The following is a 21285-nucleotide window of genomic DNA, read 5'->3' on the forward strand; positions in this document are numbered from 1 at the left end:
GGTATTTTTTACGTCGGGACTTTTGACCAGTTTCCTTTCTGCTAGTGTCCAGCTTAGGGCCGCAGTCCGGCAAGATTCCCTGTGCTCTGTCTTCAGGGGAGAGCGTTCGTCACGTCCAAATAACTCACTCACTCGGAAGGCATGGGCTTGTGTTACAGTGCTAGTTACCCAGCAACAGACCGGAGTCGTGGGTGGGGGCATCTCTGTAACGTTATACAGAGACCCTGACAGCAATTGGAATTGGCAGCACTAGGCATTGCTCCGGGAAGGACTTATTTATTTATATATAAATGAGATAACATTTTGCAACAGGTCATTCTCTCCAAAAATAAGGTCACTGACGCATGCGCCCAGTCAGTAGGTTGTTCGGGTTTGGAGTTATAAGGAGTAATGGTGGAGAGAGAGAGACATGGGAGCAGTGTGTGACTTTCCGAGTTGAGGAACTCGAGTGAGGTTATTAGCTGGGTTCCCTTGTGAAAGGCGGACGGCTGGAGAGACAGAGACTGAGAGAGAAAGAGAGACAGACAGACTCTGCTGCTGCTGCTGTGCCTTAGGTTCAGGGAGTGCAGCAGGTGCAGAGCTGGCGAGACTGTTCCTGCTGATCAGAAGTGGAGCAGAGACTGGAAGCATGAGGGGCTGCAGACTGACTGTGCTGCTGGCGGCAGGTGTGTTCGGGGCAGCGTCCGAGTGCGGGGGTTTTGAGAGGGTCCGATCCAGCGTCAGAAAGAATCCCTGGAGTTCATGGCTGGTTGATTTTGTTTTTTTTTAAGGAACAGCTTTTTCTGTGCGGTTAACCCACCCCCTTGGAGACTGGCCCTGGAGGGTGTGTGTGTGTGTGTGTGTGGGTGTGGGGAGGGGGGACGAAGTTGCCCGAGTGGTTTAAGCTGTTTCTGTGTTTGCAGCTCTACCTGATTCTGAAATGTAACACTTATTTCCTATTCTGACAGCTACTGCTCCGGGCATGACCCACCTCTGTGTTAATGAAGTAAGATTGACACTGTGCACCAGGTTGCTAAACTGCTACCGTGATACTGGTTAACTTTAGTTAATATTTCACTTTTCTAACCGATTTCTGTGTCAGTTGTGGCCCTGTCTCTGAGTCATTAGGTTCTGGGTTCAGGTCCCAGCCCAAGGTATGAGCACTAAATTCCAGGTTGACACCCCAGTGCAGTGCTGAGGGAGTGCTGCACTGTCAGAGATGCCATCTTTCAGATGAGATGTTAAACCAAGGCTCTGCCTGCTCTCTCAGGTGGATGTGAAAGATCCCATGGTGTTATTTTGTGGAGGAGCAGGTGAGTTCTCCCCAATGTCCTGACCGATGTTTATCTCTCAATCAACATCACAAAAACAGACACCTGGTCATTGTCGCATTGCTGTCCGTGGGAGCTTGCTGTGCAAAAATTGGCAGTTGCAAAGGAAATACCTGGTCCAAGGAACTGTTTTTCCTTTGACTGGACATTCTGTTGCAATGAGTGAAAAGTAGAGAGAGATTTATGTTGACATAATTTCTTTCATAACCTCAGGACATCGCAAAGCATTTCACAGCCAACAAGGTAACTTTTGAAATGCAGTCACTGTGAAATGTAGGAAATACAGCAGCCAATTTGGGCATAGTTTGTTTTCAGTGATGTTGCTTGAGGCATAAATATTGGTCAGGACATTGGGGAGAACTCAGTTGCTCTTTTTTGAAGTGGGACTGTTAGATCTTCTATGCCCATTTAAACAGAGGCCCTGTCAACAGTCTTAATGTCCCATCCAACAGACTGCACCTCTGACCATCCTTCACATGTCGATGACACCATCCCTCACCTTGCTGATGTCTGAGAGTAGACTGATGGGGTGGTAATTGGCCAGGTCAGATTTGTCCTGATTTGTGTCGACAGGACATAACTAGGCAATTTTCTACATTGCCAGGTAGTTGTCAGCGTCATGTCTGTTTTAGAACAGCTTGGCTATGTGCACAGCTAGTCCTGGAGGACAAGCCTTCAGTACTACTGCTGGAATATTGTCAGGGCTCATGGCCTTTGTGGTATCCGGTGCCTTCAGACATTACTTCATATTGTGTGGAGTGAATCAAATTGGCTGAAGACTGGCATCTGGGATGCTGGGGACCTCTGGAGGAGGCCGAGATGGATCATCCACTCGGCACTTCTGGCTGAAGGTTGTAGCAAATGCTTCAGTCTTATCTTTTGTATGGATGTGCTGGGCTCCTCCATCATTGAGGATGGGGATATTTGTGGAGCCTCCTCCTCCTCCTGTTAGTTGTTTAGTTGGCCACCACCATTCACGACTGGATGTGGCAGGACTGCAGATTTATTGGTAGTGGGATCGCTTATCTGTCTATAACATGCTACTTCTGCTGTTTAGCATGTATTATAGCTCCACTCCCTGTGGAGTGAGGGATATGATGGGCCATGAGGTTACAGATTCTGGTTCGATACAATTCTGCTGCTGGTGGTCCACAGTGTCTCATGGATGGCCAGTTTAGAGTTGCTAGATCTGTTTGAAATTTATTGCATTTAGCACGGTGGTTGTGCCACACAAAGCGGAGGGTATCCTCAATGTGAAGATGGGACTTCATCTCCACAAGGACTGTGCGGTGGTCACTCCTGCCAATATTGCCATGGTAGATGCATGTGATGGGTAGATTGGTTTGGATAAGGGCAAAAAAGTTTTTCCGTCACGTTGGTGTTCTCCTGACCTGCCACAGACCCAGCCTGGCAGATATGCCCTTCAGGACTTTGGCCAGCTTGTTCAGAGCTCCTCCCCCCTAGCCACAATCAATTCTGGACATCGAAGCCCCGTACTGAGTACATTCTATGCCCTTAGTATACTTAGTGCTTCTTCTAAGTGGTGTTCAACATGGAGGAGTGCTGATTCATCAGTTGAGGGAGGGTGGTAGGTGAGAATCAGCAGGAGGCTTCTTTGCCATGAGACTTCATAGGGTCTGGAGTCAATGTTGAGACTCCCAGGGCAGCTGCCGCCTGACTGTATACCACTGGGATGCCACCTCTGGAGTGGGCCAGCCCCTACCTAGGGATGGTGATGAAGGAGGTTTGGATTTTGGCTGATAGGTATGATTCTAAGCATGAATAAGTCAGGCTGTTTGTGTGACCAGCCTATCAGACAGCACTCCCAAATGGTACACGTTTATAATGATGAAGGCTGTGCAGAGTCAACTGGGTTGTGCACACTTTGAATCACAGAAGGATAGTGTGCACGTACAGTAAGTAATTAGGAAAGCTAATAGAATATTAGCATTTATTGTGAGGGGAATTGAATACAAAAGTAGGGATGTTATGCTTCAGTTGTACAGGGCACTGCTGAGGCCACATCAGGAGTGCTGTGTACAGTATTGGTCTCCTTATTTAAGGAGGGATGTAAATGTATTGGAAACAGTTCAGAGGTTTACTAGATTAATAGCAGAAATGGACAGGTTGTCTTATGAGGAAAGATTGGACAGACTAGGTTTGTATCCACTGGAGTTTAGAAGAGTAAGAGGCAACTTGATTGGAACCTTTAAGATCCTGAGGGGTCTTGACAAGGTGGATGTGGGGAGGATGTTTCCTCTTGTGGGAGAATCTAGAACTAGGGGTCATTGTTTAAAAATAAGGGGTCACCCATTTAAGACAGATGAGGAGAATTTTTTTCTCTAAGGATCGTGAGTTTTTGTAACTCTCTTCCTCAAAAGATGGTGGAAACAGAGTCTTTGAATATTTTTAAGGCAGAGCTAGATAGGTTCTTGATAAGCCAGGGGGGGTGAAAGGTTATTGGGGATAGGTGGGAATGTGGAATTGAGATTAAGATCAGATCAGCCGTGATCTTATTGAATAGCAGAGCAGGCTCGAGGGGCTGAGTGGCCTACTCTTGCTCCTTGTTTGTAGGTCCAAATCAGGCCATTCAACCCAACTTATCCATGTTGACATTTACACTCCACACAAAGTTGTTCTTACTTTACGTCATCCAACTCTATCAGTGTAACCCGCTGTTCTCCCTCATCTACTTATTTAACTTTCCCACAAATGCATCAACTTATTCTTGTTATTCTTTACAGCAATGTGATCTGAAAAGAGTGGCTTGCTAGGCCACTTCAAAGGTCAGTCAGTCGTCGCCCTCGTGCACTTGCCTGGGTTGTTTTAGAATGAGTCCTGACTGAATTACTTTCTCCTCTAAACTCAGAGGTGGAGTCTAGTTTGTGATGTTTTGTAGCCTTGGCGGAGGTGCCAAATGCAGTGAACCAGAGACCTTCTGTTTAATACCGTACATCACTTGGCAGCTCGACGAATTTCTGCAGCCTAATTCTGTCATTTCATCTGGGTCAGCCTTGTAAACGAACAGCATCTTTGGGAATGTTTTTAAAAATTATAATTTATACTGTTTGCCTATAATCCATTGAAAATATACAGTAAATGTTTAAGATAATTTGTTTTTCAGTGGCGTTATTTTGTGTATAATGAGATTTCTCGTTTAAAAAGCTTTGTCAGCAGGTGGGTACAGAGCAATATTCATCAAGGAAGATTGGAACAATGTGCCCTCTATTGAGTGATAATCCCATTAAATTTATGATTTTAACGTAAACAAGCTTGAAGTCCTAGAATAAATAAATTCACAGGGTTGGTTGTTATTTGAGCTCATCCAAAACTCTGCTATCCATATTCCTAATTTCCACTAATTCCCAGTCAGCAGTCACCCTCTGAGCTCGTTGACCTACATTGGCTCCTGGTTAAGCAATGCCTCAATTTCAAAATTCTCATGGTTTTGGGCGTCACTTTTCCATCCCTAGTTGCCCTTGAGAAGGTGGTGGTGGTGAGCTACTTTCTTGAACCACTGCGCTCCATATGGTGTAGGTACACCCACAGTGCAGTTAGGAAGAAAGTTTCAAGATTTTGACCCAGCGACAGCGAAGGAACGGTGATATATTTCCAGATCAGGGTAGTGAGTGGCTCGGAGGGGAACTTGAAGGTGGTGGAGTTCCCATGTGTCTGCTGCCCTCATTCTTTTAGGTGGTAGAGGTCACATCTTTGGAAGGTGCTGTCGAAGGAGACTTGGTGAATTCCTGCAGTGCATCTTGTAGACGGTACACACTGCTGCTACTGTGTATTGGAATTGGATGATTAAGCATTCACTGTGCAGTAAACTTTGTGTTATCCAGCACTCTATCAACTGGAATTCTCTACTAACTGGAATTTCTGATGTTCCCCCAATATATATCATACTGACCAGAAGCCATTACTAAGTGATGCGGAACCTATATCTGTACTTGTATACTGTATTATTTTATACTTTGTTTTAATGTACTGTTGAAGATTAGAAGTAGGAGGAATTCTGTTCTTTACTTCCTGAGTAGTTGCATCTAAGTTCATACTGCAAGCTATTGCGCTGAATCTTGTTGGTGAATGGAACTCTCAGTTATGTTTATTGAAATTCACCTGTTCCTCCCAGTGTGCTACTCTCGTCATGTGTTATTCTTAAATTACTCATATACTGTATCCCAAAGTGTCATTTTCTGAAATAAATCTAATTTACATTTCTGAATGTCAAAACAACTTTCCACCCTGAGAATCGGTGTTTTCTGACATTAATGGGAATGTAGATGGCAAGTCGGACCAAAAATATTGACATATAAAAAGCATCCTCAAAAGAAAATACTTCTTGGAACTATCCTTTTTAACACTTAATCTCTCCTGTCTTCCACCCTTTCAGATTTTCCCTGTTGTTCTTTCTTTCCTTTCCCCTCCCTCTGGCATTTGCTTAAAAAGTGTTACATCGCTAACCTATTCCAGTTCCGATGAACGATCACAGAGCTGAAACGTTAAACTCTGTTTCTCTGTCCACAGATGCTGCCAGACCTGCTGAGTATTGCCTGCATTTTCAGTTTTAAATTCAGCTTTCCAGTGTCTGCAGTATTTTGATTTTGCTGCAAGAACAGTTCCCTACCTGCTGGAATGAGTCTCTTACTTTTTGGTCCCTTCATGGGCCCCCAAGGTTGAGCATGTTATCAGGACCTGAAAGTTCATCATTCAAAGGGCCCTTTGTGACATTAACTGCCATCTTTAAATGGCAAAGATGGGATGAATTTGTATTAACCTCATACATACAGCAATTTTACAATCGCCATTAGGTTTAACAAGGAACCTCATGGTGAGTAGGGTCTTTTTGAGGTTAACAGAGGTGAGGTGAGAGTGACTGTCCTTGATATCAAGGCAGTATTTGACTGAGTGTGGCATCAAGGAGCCCGGGCAAAACTGAAGTCAATAGGAATCAGGGTGAAAGCTCTCTGCGTGTTGGAGTCATATCTGACCCAAAGGAAGATGGTTGTGGTTGTTGGAAGTCAATCATCTCAGTTCCACAGGGTAGTGTCCTAGGCCCAAACATCTTCAGCTGCTTCATCAATGACCTTCCTTCCATCATACGGTCAGAAGTGAGGATGTTCGCTGATGATTGCACAATGTTCAGCACCATTCACAACTCCTCAGGTACTGAAGCAGTCCATGTCCAAATGCAGCAAGACCTGGACAATATCCAGGTTTGGGCAGACAAGTGGCAAGTTACATTCGCATCACATAAGTGCCAGGCAATGACCATCTCCAACAAGAGAGAATCTAACCACTGGTACTTGGCATTGCCATTGCTGAATCCCCCACTATCAATACCCTGGGGGTTACCATTGAGCAGAAACTGAACTGGACCAGCCATATAAATACTGTGGCTACAAGTGCAGGTCAAAGGCTAGCAATTCTGTGGCGAGTAACTCACCTCCTGACTCCCCAAACCTGTCCAACATCTACAAAGCACAAGTCAGGAGTGTGATGGAATACTCCCCACTTGCTTGGATGAGTGCAGCTTCCACAACACTCGAAGTTTGACATCATGCAAGACAAAGCAGCCCACTTGATTGGCACCCCTTCCACAAACATTCACTCCTTCCACCATTGATGCACAGTAGTAGCAGTGTGTACCATCTACAAGATGCACTGCAGAAACTCACCAAGGCTCCTTAGACAGTGCCTTCCAAACCCATGACCTCTACCATCTAGAAGGACAAGGGCAGCAAATACATAGGAGCACCACCACCTGCAAGTTCCCTCCAAGCCACTCACCATCCCGACTTGGAAATATATCGCCGTTCCTTCACTGTCACTGAGTCAAAATGCTGGAACTCCCTCCTAAATGGCACTGTGGGTGTGCCAACATCATCTGGACTGCAGCTGTTCAAGAAGGCAGCTCACTGCCACCTTCTGAAGGGCAATTAGGGATGGGCAATAAATGCTGGCCCAGCCAGCGACACCCACATCCCGTTAATGAACTTTAAAAAAATCAGAACTCATTTCTGACACACTGCAAATTGTTGAATTATTTTCACAAATTAATAATGATGGGACAAGTTCATGCATCCTTTTAATGCCAACAATTTCTGGCCAATTGGTGCAGCATAGAGCAAGTACACAAGAATGACTCTCATTTGTGTGGTTGATAATTAACTAGCTATTGAACAACTAACCCAGTCGACCATTATTGATGTTTTCAAACTGAAGGCTTAGTTGGAATAATGTTACTGGAGAACTTGGTTCTAGAGAGACAGAGTGAATAGACCCCCCACACAGAATAAGATCCAGTAATAAATAAGAGCTGCCAATTGCTAGGGTTTGCTTTTATTCTGTGCGAAAGAACTGCCTTTAAGAATGATGGTTATGGTTAGGTAAACACTTGTGCCTCTGAATCAGAAGGTCATGGGTTCAAGATCTACTCTGTAAACTTGATTACATAATCTAGGTCAATATTCCCAGTGCGGTGCTGAGGGAGTGCTGCATTGCTGGAGGTGACGTCTTTTGGATGAGATGTTAAACCAAGTCCCCTTCTGCCTTCTCTCAGGGAGATGTAAAATTTCCCACTGTGCAATAGTGACTAGACTTCAAAATCACTTCCTTGGCTGCAGTGGACTTTGGAATGTGTTGTCTTTCTTCTTTTGTAGAGGAAACTGAGGGGAGACCTGATAGAGGTCTTTAAAATGATGGGTGGACATCAGGAAGATGTTTGCACTTGTGGGGAGACCTGAACCAGGGAGCTTTGAGAACAAGACAGTTACTAACAAATCCAATGGAAAATGTCTTCACCTCGAGCGGTGCAAGTGTGGAATTTGGTTCCACAGGGAATGTTAAGGCGAATCATATAGATACGTTTGAGGGGAAACTAGATAAACACACAGAGAAGAAAGGAATAGAAGATTATGATGACAGAGTGAGATGTGAAAAGGTGAGAGGAGGCTCATGTGGAACACACAAACCAATATAGACCCTGTTGGGCTGAGAGGCTGGTTACTGGGCTGTGAATTTTGTGTGATTCTTTCTGATTTTATGTAGCTGTGAAAGACACTAAATCAACGCAAGTCTTGCTTTTTACATGTTCCCACTACATGAACTCCGATGGAATAGTGATATAAATAGATATCGATGAAGTTCTCTATTCACCTCTTTTATATTATAATTTCTCGATGTCTGCACAGTGTTTAATTGCTGCTTTCAAACAGGAAGGGGTAGGGGTATTCGCCTAGAGTTACTGAATCAGAAAGTAAAACTAGCCTTGGTATCAATCTGTTTCAAGCAAAGATTCTCTCTGTTATTTTACTGCCTTGGATTTACAGTGAAAGTCCCAATTTCTAAACTCCCGGCTGCCAGTGCACTACTTAACCAGAATGTTTTCCAGAATGTTTTCACTTGATAGAGCTGACTAGTGCTGCGTACAAGAATATTGTGTGATCTATCCTCGAACATTGCATTGGATGAATGTTCCCCCACCCCACCCCCCTTGGGTTTACTCTCTCACTTTTACACTTCCCCAGGCATGAGAGTTATAACTATCCAGGAAACTCCCCGAGTCACAGGTTCCACATTAATCTCTACCAACGAAACACCGCCTCTTTATTTTGAGCGCATGTCCTGTTGCACAGGATGCCAAGAAAATAATTCTGGAATATCTTTCTCGAGTGTGAAGTCCTCTGCTTGGGGGAAAAAAGAATGCCTTGGGGATGCTTTGTATTCCTAGAACTCCTCTGTTAACCAATATTCTTTTCGTTATCTCAGTTATCCATGCCAGCTGCATGATATAGCTCCTCAGTTTCCTACTCATTGCAGATTACCTCTGATTAGTGCAAAACCCAAATGTCGATTGTGCTTCATGCCAGCTACTCTAATGTTAAAAAAAATATATATACTGCAGATGCTGGAAATCAGAAATAGGAGTGGAAAATGCTGGAAGCACTCAGCAGGTCTGGCAGCATCTGTGGAGTGAGAGAGAGGGAGGAAGATAGAGTTGATGCTTCAAGCTTGGTAACTTTTCATCATTCGTAACTGGGAGAAGTTAGAGACTTGACAATTTCAGTTATCCCAGGACTAGGAAAAAGCAGGGTGGAGCATGGGGAGGAAGAACAAAGGGAAATGGACTTGATGCGCTGAATAGCCTCAATTTTTGCCAGCTGAGGCAGGGGGTAAAGTTAGACGATAGCACTGGGGTGGAAGTAGGCAGTGTTAGTGACACTGCAGAGTGAGCCTGGAAGCTGGATCCAGCAGCAGCTAAGACACCGAGGTTGCGAACAGTCTGGTTGCGCATCAGACGGTTGCCGGGGAGAGAGATGGAGCCAGTGGCTAGGAATGAAGCCCATAGTGGGGACCGAGGACAACAGCTTTAGCTTTGCTGATCAGGTGAATTGAAGAGGGTGGCAGGAGACTTTTGTGGAGCATAAAACCTGACATGGATTAGTTGGGCCAAATGGCCTGCTTTTGAGCTGGATATTCTATGTAATTTTACCTGAATAAATAAATAAATCTTTCTAGCCAAAAACTAAAACCTGTTTTAATGTGCTTAGGTTTGGCCTGGTTTAATCATGCAGCTGCTGATGTGAATTCTACCCTCACGTTGGAGGCAGAGAAATATTTATGTGAACAAGGAAAGCAAATCAATTGTACAGGTACGAAAGCAGAGCATCTGGTGTATTTTAAGGCTATTGTTAAATTGTATCACGTAGACAGATTTAAACCCCTCCATCATATTCCTAAATTCCTCGTATTGAAGATTAAGAGGTGATCTTCTTATTGAGGTGTTCAATTTGAGTCAATAGGGTAAATAGAAACTTTTTCCTCAGAAGGATTGGGGGGAGGGGGGGGAGTCCAGAACAAGGGGGCAGAACCTTAAAATTCGAGCCAGGCTGTTCATGGGTGATGTCAGGAAGCACTTCCTCACACAAAGGGGAGTGGAAATCTAGAACTCTCTCTCTCTCTCTCTCTCTCTCTCTCTCTCTCTCTCTCTCTCGCTCTCGCTCTCGCGCTCGCTCGCTCGCTCTCTATCTCTGAAGAGACTGGGGGTGAGTTGTAAATTTCAAGCCTGATATTGATAGATTTTTATTGGGTCAGGGTATTATGGGTTACAGAACCAAGTTAAGTGGATGGAGTTAAGATGCAGATCAGTCACGATCTAATTGAATGGTGGGACAGACCAGAGGGGCTGAGTGGTCTCCTCTTGTTCCTACGATCCTAATAGTAGTACTTTGAAGCAACCTGGAATTGTGAAAGACGCTATAAAAATGCAAATCTAATTTGGTGTGGCAGTAAGGAGGTGGTTGGTACCACCTCTGGCTTGTCCTAAACTTAACCTGGGTGCACTTGATACTTAGAACCTAACGTAAAAAACTTTCCATTTACAACACTGACATCACTTACATAGCACACAAGATATCAAAAGGATAAGTGTTATTGTACATTCTCATACCTGGACATGGGAGCAATAGTTAGAATCTCTTGCTCAAACCTTTTAGTTGATGATAATCTTTAAAATTGCTGCCTTCTAATTGTGATTATTTATTTATCCATTATTTGCCAAATAATTGACACCTTTTTTAATTTGTTCATGAGATATGGGCATTGCTGGCTGTGCCAGCATTTATTGCCCATCCCTAGTTGCCCTTGAGAAGGTGATGGTGAGCTGCCTTCTTGAACCGCTGCAATGGATTTTGACCCAGTGACAGTGAAGGAACGGCCGATATATTTCCAAGTCAGGATGGTGAGTGACTTGGAGGGGAATTTGCAGGAGGTGGTGCTTCCATGTGTCTGTTGTCCTTGTCCTTCTAGATGATAGTGGTCGTGGGATTGGGACATTCTACAGCATATTTCATTATTCCAGTCTATAGCTCACCTATAACCTCTGTATCCAACCATATAACCTCCTAACAATTTCCAAATCAGGTATTTATCCAACTTGTTGAGATCATAAAAGAGGAGGTGTTAGGCGTCTTGAAGAATATTAAGGTGGATAAGTCCCCAGGGCCAGATGAGATCTACCCCAGAGTACTGAGGGAGGCAAGGGAGGAGATTGCTGGGGCCTTGACAGAAATCTTTGTTTCCTCACTGGCTATGGGTGAGGTCCCAGAGGACTGGAGAATGGCCAATGTTGTTCCATTGTTTAAGAAGGGTAGCAGGGGTAATCCAGGAAATTACAGGCCGGTGAGCCTTACCTCAGTGGTAGGGAAATTATTGGAGAAGATTCTTCGTGACAGGATTTACTACCATTTGGAAGCAAATGGGCGTATTAGTGAGAGGCAGCATCGTTTTGTGAAGGGGAGGTTGTGTCTCACTAACTTGATCGAGTTTTTCAAGGAAGTGACAAAGATGATCGATGATGGAAGGGCAGTGGATGTTATATACATGGATTTCAGTAAGGCCTTTGACAAGGCCCCTGATGGCAAACTGGTACAGAAGGTAAAGTCGCACGGGATCAGAGGCGAGCTGGCAAGATGGATACAGAATTGGGTTGGTCATAGAAGACAGAGGGTGGCAGTGGAAGGGTGCTTTTCTGAATGGAGAGCTGTGACTAGTGGAGTTCCGCAGGGATCAGTGCTGGGACCTTTGCTGTTTGGAGTATACGTAAATGATTTGGAGGAAAATGTAACTGGGCTAATTAGTAAGTTTGCAGACGATTCTAAGGTTGGAGGAGTTGCAGATAGTGAAGGGGATTGTCAAAGGATACAACGGGATATAGATCGGTTGGAGACTTGGGCGGAGAAATGGCAGATGGAGTTTAATCTGGACAAATGCGAGGTAATGCATTTTGGAAGGTCTAATACAGGCAGGAATTCTACAGTAAATGGCAGAACCCTTAAGTGCATCGACGGGCAGAGGGATCTGAGTGTACAGGTCCACAGATCACTGAAAGTGGCAGGGCATTTGGATAAGGTAGGCAGGAAGGCATATGGCATGCTTGCCTTCATTGGCAGGGGTATTGAGTATAAAAACTGGGAAGTCATGCTGCAGCTGTATAGAACCTTGGTTAGGCCACACTTGGAATATTGTGTGCAATTCTGGTCACCACATTACCAGAAGGATATGGAGGCATTGGAGAGGGTGCAGAGGAGGTTTACCAGGATGCTGCCTGGTCTGGAGGTTATTAGCTATGAGGAGAGTTTGGAGAAACTCGGATTGTTCTCACTAGAGCGACAGAGATTGAGGGGCGACTTGATAGAAGTTTACAAAATTATGAGTGGCATGGACAGAGTAGATAGTCAGAAGCTTTTTCCCAGGGTGGAAGAGTCAATTACTGGAGGACATAGATTTAAGGTGAGAGGAGAAAACTATAGAGGAGATGTGCGGGGCAGGTTTTTTACACAGAGGGTAGTGAGTGTCTGGAATTCGCTGCCAGAGGAGGTGATGGCAGCAGGTACGATAGTAGTGTTTAAGAGGCAGCTTGACAAATACATGAATAGGATGGGAACAGAGGGATACGGACCCTGGAAGTGCAAAATGTTTTAGTTGACGGGCATATGATCGGCGCAGGCTTGGAGGGCCGAAGGGCCTGTTCCTGTGCTGTACTTTTCTTTGTTCTTGAAGAGGTTAACAGGTTCAAACACAGCAGAGAGTCAATTCCACACACCCACCACTCTGCAGGGTATCAATACTTTTTCAAATTGTAGCCCTTTTTAAGCTGGCTAATTTTGAATCTACATGGTATTATAAATTATTTACAGCATGGCAACAGGCCATTCAGCCCATCTGGTCCATGCTAGTGTTTATGATCCACATGAGCCTCCTCTCAACCTGCTTCATCTCACTCTATCAACATCTCCTTCTATTTCTTTCTCCTTCATGTGTTTATCTAGCTGCTCCTTCAATGTATCCACACCATCCCCTTCAACCACTCCCTGTGGGAGTGAGTGCCGCATCCTCCTCGCTCTTGCTCTCTCTCTCCTGGATGAAGAAGTTTTCCCTGAATGCCGATTGGATTTATTAGCGACTGTCTTATAACTATGGCTCCTAATTGTGGTTTCCCCAACAGCCCCCCCACCACATGTCTCTAAGTCTACCCTATCAAACCTTGTGGCTCTATATCCTTTTTTAATAATATGGAGACCTAAACTGTCCACATACTCCAAGTGTGTGCTAACCAAGTTTAGCATAAGTTCTATTCTGGATGGATAGAATTGAAAAGTGTTTTTTTTTTTTGCTTTTTTAATGGCCTCAACCAGTGTCAGCAAATCCCATTCCCCTATCACCCCTGTGCTCAATGACCTACACCGACTCCCAGTCAAGCAATACCTTGATTTTAAAATTCTCATCTTTGTTTTCAAATCCCCCATGGCCTTGCCTCTGCCTATCTCTGTAATCTCCTCCAGACCCACAGCCCTCAGAGATATTCACACTCCTCTAATTCTGGCCTCTTGTGAACCCCCGATTTTATTCTCTCCACCATTGGTGGCCTAGGCTCTGAACTCTGGAATACCCACCCTGCACCTCGCCACCTCTCTACCTTGCTTTCCTCCCTTAAGACACTTCTTAAACCCTACCTCTTTGACAAAGCTTTTGGTCACTTGACTTAATACCTCCTTAAATTAAAAAAGAACCAAAAAATGCTGGGAAACACTCAGCAGGTCAGGCAGCATCTGTGGAGGGAAACACAATCAACGTTTCAGGGTGATGACCTTTCACCAGAACTGTTCTTGAGATGAAAGACCATTGAGCAGAAGCATTAACTCTGTTTCTCTGATGAAGGTTCATCAATCTGAAGCATTAGCACTCTCTGTCTGTCTGTGTCTCTCTCTCTCTCTCCACTGAAGCTGCCTGGTCTGCTGAGTATTTCCAGCAATTTTTGTTTTTTATTTCAGATTTCCAACGTCTGCAGTATCTTGGCTTTTGTAATATCTCCTTATGTGCCTCGGTGTCATACCTTGTTTCATAATGCTCCTATGAAGCACCTTGGGATAGTTCATCATGTTAAAGGTGCTATATAACTATTTGTTGTTGTGTTACTATTTTTAGTAAGTCGTATAATCTATGCCTTCCGATGCTCCAGTTTAGGATTAATGATGTGAAATAGAAAGGGAATTTTAGAAGATCTGGAGAAAAGAGTGGGTCTACAAATGTAGAGTTTTTCAACAGTTCAGCCTGGCTCCATGCTGATGTTTGTATTACAGAATGACCGCTCCCTCCATGCCTTGTCTTGCGCTAGGTGGCTCAGCTCTTTCAGGGGGTCAGCACAGGCATGATGGCCTGAATGGAGTTCATCTGTAAAATGGAGGGATTAGAAAATCCATCCCAGTGTTTTCCATATTCCATCCATTTAACTGTCCTGGATCTCCGAGTACTTTTTAACCTTTGTCCCACTCATTGCTTACTACTGTTTTATAATTTTAGTTGTCACCTTGGCATTTAGATGCCAAATATAGACTTCAAAGTGCACCAAAAGCTTTGTTCTTGTCTTTATGATGTTATTTGAACTCCTCCGTCAGGACTTTTTTGCTTTGTAGTCACTCTGAGGCTATTAATTTTTTACCACTTTAATTAATTTTCAACAGCCTTACTGTTGCCTTGCGAGTGACTTTCATTATCTTCAAAGTAGGCCGACTGCTTCTGAACCCGCCCACCCACCTCCGGCCTCTTCCCTTTCTCACGGGGAGATTAGAGGTCAAGTGCTGCAGGTTGAGGATCGCTTTCTGTTGCTGTGGTGATATCTCCAGGTGAACAGAGATGAGTTTCCTTTAGGGGCACGTCAGAGGGACACTAATGGATATTTTTTAGAAGAAAAGTTTATTTCAAAATCTTCTTTAAAATATTGTGCCCCAGAGAAGCCAGGTCCTCGATATTGGTAATAAAGCTCTCTAGTGGGTGTCGAGCCCAACGAGGCCAGAGAAGTGGAGGGTCTGCTGATTTTTAGCACTTTGCTGACACCCCCCCCCCCCACTGACCTGCCTTGTGAGCGAAGAGGAGTTTAGTGACATGAGGCTGCAGGGCTAGGGCCCTGAGTGGATGGCCCCCAACAGTCAGTGGAGCGATGGCTGGAAGAGGCCTAGCAATTGGGGTGGAGGGTAGGTGGGGGAGCACTCCTGATCCGTAAAGAGTTCTAAAAGGAGCAGGTCTTGGGTGGAAGGCTGGGGAGAGAGCAAATGACAAAAGGAGCTGACGATCGTTGTGCTAAGGGCTAAATATAGAGCCAAATCACCAGGGAAAACTCTACCGTTCTTTGTTGAAACAGCCCCATGGCATTTTTTAATTCCAGCAAGAGGGCAGCCGGGGTCTTGGGGTTTAGCATCTCATCCAAAAGACAGTACCTCCGACAATGCAGCAATCCCTCAGTACTGCACTGGGAGTGTCAACCTAGCTTTTCTGCCAAGTGTCTGGAGTGAGATTTTAACCCTCAACATTCTGACTAGAGGGGAGCGTTATCCACTAACTTGGACTGGACTGGGTTTCCAGATTGCTTATTTTAGACAGTTTGTGGAGCTCTTTTTGCTAGTGTCTTGGCCAGGAAAACTGAAGGATAATCATGTTAATGGATTAATATTTGTGACATAACAATCACAACATGTTTTTGAGTGATCATTTATGGATGATTAACAGCACATTGCACTGTTACAATTATTTCCTTTTAATTTTAATGAACGATTTTAGAAAGGAACATAGGAGCAGGAGTAGGCCATTCAGCCCCTCAAGCCTGCAGTATCATTCAATATGATCATTGGCTGATCATCCACTTCAATGCCTTTTCCCCCCACACTATCCCCATATCCCTTTAATGCCATTGGTATTTAGAAATCTGTCAATCTCTCCTTTAAACATACTCAGTGACTGAGCTTCCACAACCCTCCGGGAATTCCAGAGAATTCCAAAGATTCACAATCCTCTGAGTAAACAAAAAAATCTCCTCCTCTCTGTCCTAAGTGGCTTCCCCCTTATTTTGAAATCAGGCCCCCTGCCTGATACGAAGGGGTTGATTGGAAACGAATAAAGATTAACACCAATAGTTATTATACTGATCATCACTAATTCTTCAGTGGTGGAGTTTCATAGATTCATCATGTTGCAATCGCTAACGCTGCAGTGAATTGAGGAGTAGCATCAATACCTCGGCTGAAAGATCTGTACATAAGAAATTAATTTGCTGAATCTATAGTTTTATTTTCCAGAGCTCCCCTTTTCAAAGCTGTTAAACTACTCAGTTTCTAAATTGTTCCTGATTAAACCAAAGGCAATGATGTGACCACAATGACATCTAACCTCACCCCACGAGTTATTTCTGTGGAGCGGTTGCATTTTGCATTGCTGCTGTCTAGCAAACCACTCGGTGTAGAATCAGTGTAAAGGGGTCCACCTGGAAGTCTAAGATAATAGTTTCAAACAACATTATTGAGGCTTTTACTCGAAGGAGGAAAACTGGATGTTTCCATTAGCATGTTTTTTTTTTAATCCCAGAGCGATCAGGCATCACATCCAATAATTTTAATGGGAAAAACTCGGGCACAATCATATTACCAAAAGCACTTCGCAAATTTAATTTTGCTGTTTAAAAACAATGAATGAATGAATCAATTCTATGAAGTATTCTGTCCGACTTTGAGTGTTTGCTAATCAGCATGGAAGATGACACCACAGAGTTCATTTTGGCAGGAAGAATATGGCGAGACAGGATAAGATAAAGGGAGAGACTCTAAAGGAGGCGCAGGAACAGAGGGACCTCAGTGTATGTGTACATAGGCTATTGAAGATGGCAGGGCATTTTGAGAGAGCAGTTAATAAAGCACATTATAGGGGCATTGCCTACAGGAGTACGGAGGTCATGTTGAACTTGTGTAAGGCACTGGTTAGGCCTCATCTGGAGTACAGCGTCCAGTTCTGGGCACCATACTTGAGGAAGGAGATTCTCAAGAATGATTCCAGGGATGAAGGTGATAGATTGGAGAGGTTGGGATTGTTTTCCTTGGTGAAAAGAAGGCTGAGAGGAGACTTGATAAAGGTATTCAAGATCCTGAGGGATATGGACAGGGGAAATAGTGAGAAACTGTTCCCACTCAAGAGAACATCAAGAACTAGAGGGCACAGATTCAAAATAATTGGCAAAAGGAGTAAATGTGATGTGAGGAAAATATTTTTCACCCAGAGAGTGGTTGGAGTCAGACATCAGATCAAAGACAAGCTTAAAGGAATTCTCACCTTTACTGACCCTCCGACAGCTGGGTGGGAAAGACATTGGCCAGGATTTTCCCCTTGGCGATTTGGGGGCGGGGCCCGGTCGTCAAGGAGAAAATGACACCGGAGGAACCCCCGACGTCATCCCGATCTATTTAAATATTCAGGAAGGCGGTGGGGGGGAAACAGCGAAATCAGCTGTCCGCCCGCCGACCTGTCAATGGCCAATTGAGGCCATTGACAGGCTAATTAACCTTGTTAAAGACCTGCCCGTCCAAGCTTAAAGCTGGTGGACAGGCCAGGAGCTCCAGTGCGCTCCAGATTATTCAGGAAACTTCATCCACTGGCGGGATGAAGTTTTATGTCCATATTGTAAAAAATTAATCAAGTTAATGTGGTCTTTATTAACATGTCCCATCTCGTGTGACATTGTCACATGAGGGGGACATGTTAATCATTTTTTAATTTTTCTATTTTTCATGATTTTTCAGTTGTCAGTAATCTCCCTGAGACCGGACTTCGTCTCGGGGAGATGTGCGCTCTTTGACAGATGGGGAATCCCTCCCCTCCAACCCTGCACAGGGAGCCCATAGCGCTTCCTGTCGGGAATGCCGCTGGGTGGGGCCTTAATTGGCCCGCCCACTCAAAATGGCGGCGGGCCCCGTTTCAGTGGCGGGGGGTCAGCTGTCCACCCGCTGCCGAGCCGGTGGGGTCTGCACACCCACCGAGGGCAAAATTCTGCCCATTGGGGGTGAAATCACACTTCCTGTTCATTATACAACTCACACAACATTCAGTATGATTAACACCAGAACCACTGACCCTCGGGATTGTTAATTGCGGTTAATTGTATGCAAGTGGTGAGCATTAACTGGGGATTGGGTCCTTATAAAAAGGAATAGACTGAAACTGTGCTGATTAAAAACAAAAAACTGCGGATGCTGGAAATCCAAAACAAAAACAGAATTACCTGGAAAAACTCAGCAGGTCTGGCAGTGTTGGCGGAGAAGAAAAGAGTTGACGTTTCGAGTCCTCATGACCCTTCGACAGAGCTAGGTGAAAACAAGGGGTGAAATATAAGCTGGTTTAAGGTGTGTGTGGGGGGGTGGTGGGGGTTGGGTGGGGGGCGGAGAGAAGTGGAGGGGGTGTTGGGTTGGGTGGGGGGAGAGAAGTGGAGGGGGGTGGCGGGTTGGGTGGGGGGAGAGAAGTGGAGGGGGGTGGTGTGGTTGTAGGGACAAACAAGCAGTGATAGAAGCAGATCATCAAAAGATGTCACAGACAACAGAACAAAAGAACACATAGGTGTTGAAGTTGGTGATATATATCTAAACGAATGTACTAATTAAGAATGGATGGTAGGGCACTCAAGGTATAGCTCTAGTTGGGGTGGGGGGAGCATAAAAGATTTAAAAATATTTTAAAATAATGGAAATATGTGGGAAAAAGAAAAATCTATATAATTTATTGGAAAAAAACAAAAGGAAGGGGGAAGAAACAGAAAGGGGGTGGGGATGGAGGAGGGAGGTCAAGACCTAAAGTTGTTGAATTCAATATTCAGTCCGGAAGGCTGTAAAGTGCCTAGTCGGAAGATGAGGTGCTGTTCCTCCAGTTTGCGTTGGGCTTCACTGAAACAATGCAGCAAGCCAAGGACAGACATGTGGGCAAGAGAGCAGGGTGGAGTGTTAAAATGGCAAGCGACAGGGAGGTTTGGGTCATTCTTGCGGACAGACCGTAGGTGTTCTGCAAAGCGGTCACCCGGTTTACGTTTGGTCTCTCCAATGTAGAGGAGACCACATTGGGAGCAACGAATGCAGTAGACTAAGTTGGGGGAAATGCAAGTGAAATGCTGCTTCACTTGAAAGGAGTGTTTGGGCCCTTGGACGGTGAGGAGAGAGGAAGTGAAGGGGCAGGTGTTGCATCTTTTGCGTGGGCATGGGGTGATGCCATAGGTGGGGGTTGAGGAGTAGGGGGTGATGGAGGAGTGGACCAGGGTGTCCCGGAGGGAACGATCCCTACGGAATGCCGATTGGGGGGGAGGGGTGAAGGGAAGATGTGTTTGGTAGTGGCATCATGCTGGAGTTGGCGGAAATGGTGGAGGATGATCCTTTGAATGCGGAGGCTGGTGGGGTGATAAGTGAGGACAAGGGGGACCCTATCATGTTTCTGGGAGGGAGGAGAAGGCGTGAGGGCGGATGCGCAGGAGATGGGCCGGACACGGTTGAGGGCCCTGTCAACGACCGTGGGTGGAAAACCTCGGTTAAGGAAGAAGGAGGACATGTCAGAGGAACTGTTTTTGAAGGTAGCATCATCGGAACAGATGCAACGGAGGCGAAGGAACTGAGAGAATGGGATGGAGTCCTTACAGGAAGCGGGGTGTGAAGAGCTGTAGTCGAGGTAGCTGTGGGAGTCGGTAGGTTTGTAATGGATATTGGTGGACAGTCTATCACCAGAGATTGAGACAGAGAGGTCAAGGAAGGGAAGGGAAGTGTCAGAGATGGACCATGTGAAGATGATGGAGGGGTGGAGATTGGAAGCAAAATTAATAAATTTTTCCAAGTCCCGACAAGAGCATGAAGCAGCACTGAAGTAATCATCGATGTTCCGGAGAAAGAGTTGTGGAAAGGGGCCAGAGTAGGACTGGAACAAGGAATGTTCCACATACCCCGTAAAGAGACAGGCATAGCTGGGGCCCATGCGGGTACCCATAGCCACACCTTTTATTTGGAGGAAGTGAGAGGAGTTTAAGGAGAAATTGTTCAGTGTGAGAACAAGTTCAGCCAGACGGAGGAGAGTAGTGGTGGATGGGGATTGTTCGGGCCTCTGTTCAAGGAAGAAGCTAAGGGCCCTCAGACCATCCTGGTGGGGGATGGAGGTGTAGAGGGATTGGACGTCCATGGTGAAGAGGAAGCGGTTGGGGCCAGGGAACTGGAAATTGTTGATGTGACATTAGTCTACTGCATTTGTTGCTCCCAATGCGGTTTCCTCTACATTGGAGAGACCAAACGTAAACTGGGCGACCACTTTGCGGAACACCTGTGGTCTGTCTGCAAGAATGACCCAAATCTCCCTGTCGCTTGCCATTTCAACACTCCACCCTGCTCTCTTGCCCACATGTCTGTCCTTGGCTTGCTGCATTGTTCCAGTGAAGCCCAACGCAAACTGGAGGAACAACACCTCATCTTCCGACTAGGCACTTTACAGCCTTCCGGACTGAATATTGAATTCAACAACTTTAGGTCTTGACCTCCCTCCTCCATCCCCAACCTCTTTCTGTTTCTTCCCCCTTCCTTTTGTTTTTTTCCAATAAATTATATAGATTTTTCTTTTTCCCACCTATTTCCATTATTTTAAAATATTTTTAAATCTTTTATGCTCCCCCCCACCCCCACTAGAGCTATACCTTGAGTACCCTACCATCCATTCTTAATTAACACATTCGTTTAGATATATATCACCAACTTCAACACCTATGTGTTCTTTTGTTCTGTTGTCTGTGACATCTTTTGATGATCTGCTTCTATCACTGCTTGTTTGTCCCTACAACCACACCCCACCTCCACTTCTCTCCCCCCGACCAACACCCCCCCACCCCCCCAAACACACACACACACACACACCTTAAACCAGCTTATATTTCACCCCTTCCTTGGATTCACCTAGTTCTGTCGAAGGGTCATGAGGACTCGAAACGTCAACTCTTTTCTTCTCCGCCGATGCTGCCAGACCTGCTGAGTTTTTCCAGGTAATTCTGAAACTGTGCTGCTTGGGTGAGGAGGAGTCTGTTTGTAATGTGTATCTCTGTAAATGAATGCTCAAAAGTGTGTACAGATTATAGCTCCAGCTA

At 45.1% G+C, this 21285-nt stretch overlaps 1 protein-coding gene across 3 annotated transcripts in view; it reads left to right on the forward strand.

The window, feature by feature from the left end:
* The first annotated feature begins 378 nt into the window (after positions 1-378).
* The window catches only part of LOC121282124 (probetacellulin-like), a 42047-nt gene continuing 21140 nt past the window's right edge, over positions 379-21285 (forward strand). For all 3 annotated transcript variants that reach the window (XR_005943998.1, XM_041195616.1, XM_041195628.1), the window contains exons 1-2: positions 379-665; positions 9863-9964. Coding sequence is in view for 2 of the 3 variants with exons in the window: in XM_041195616.1 (XP_041051550.1) it covers positions 629-665; positions 9863-9964 (139 nt within the window). In the remaining variant the exon portion in view is untranslated. The remainder of the gene's footprint in view (positions 666-9862; positions 9965-21285) is intronic.

This window comes from Carcharodon carcharias, chromosome 1 (assembly GCF_017639515.1).
Source record: "Carcharodon carcharias isolate sCarCar2 chromosome 1, sCarCar2.pri, whole genome shotgun sequence".
NCBI lineage: Eukaryota > Metazoa > Chordata > Chondrichthyes > Lamniformes > Lamnidae > Carcharodon > Carcharodon carcharias.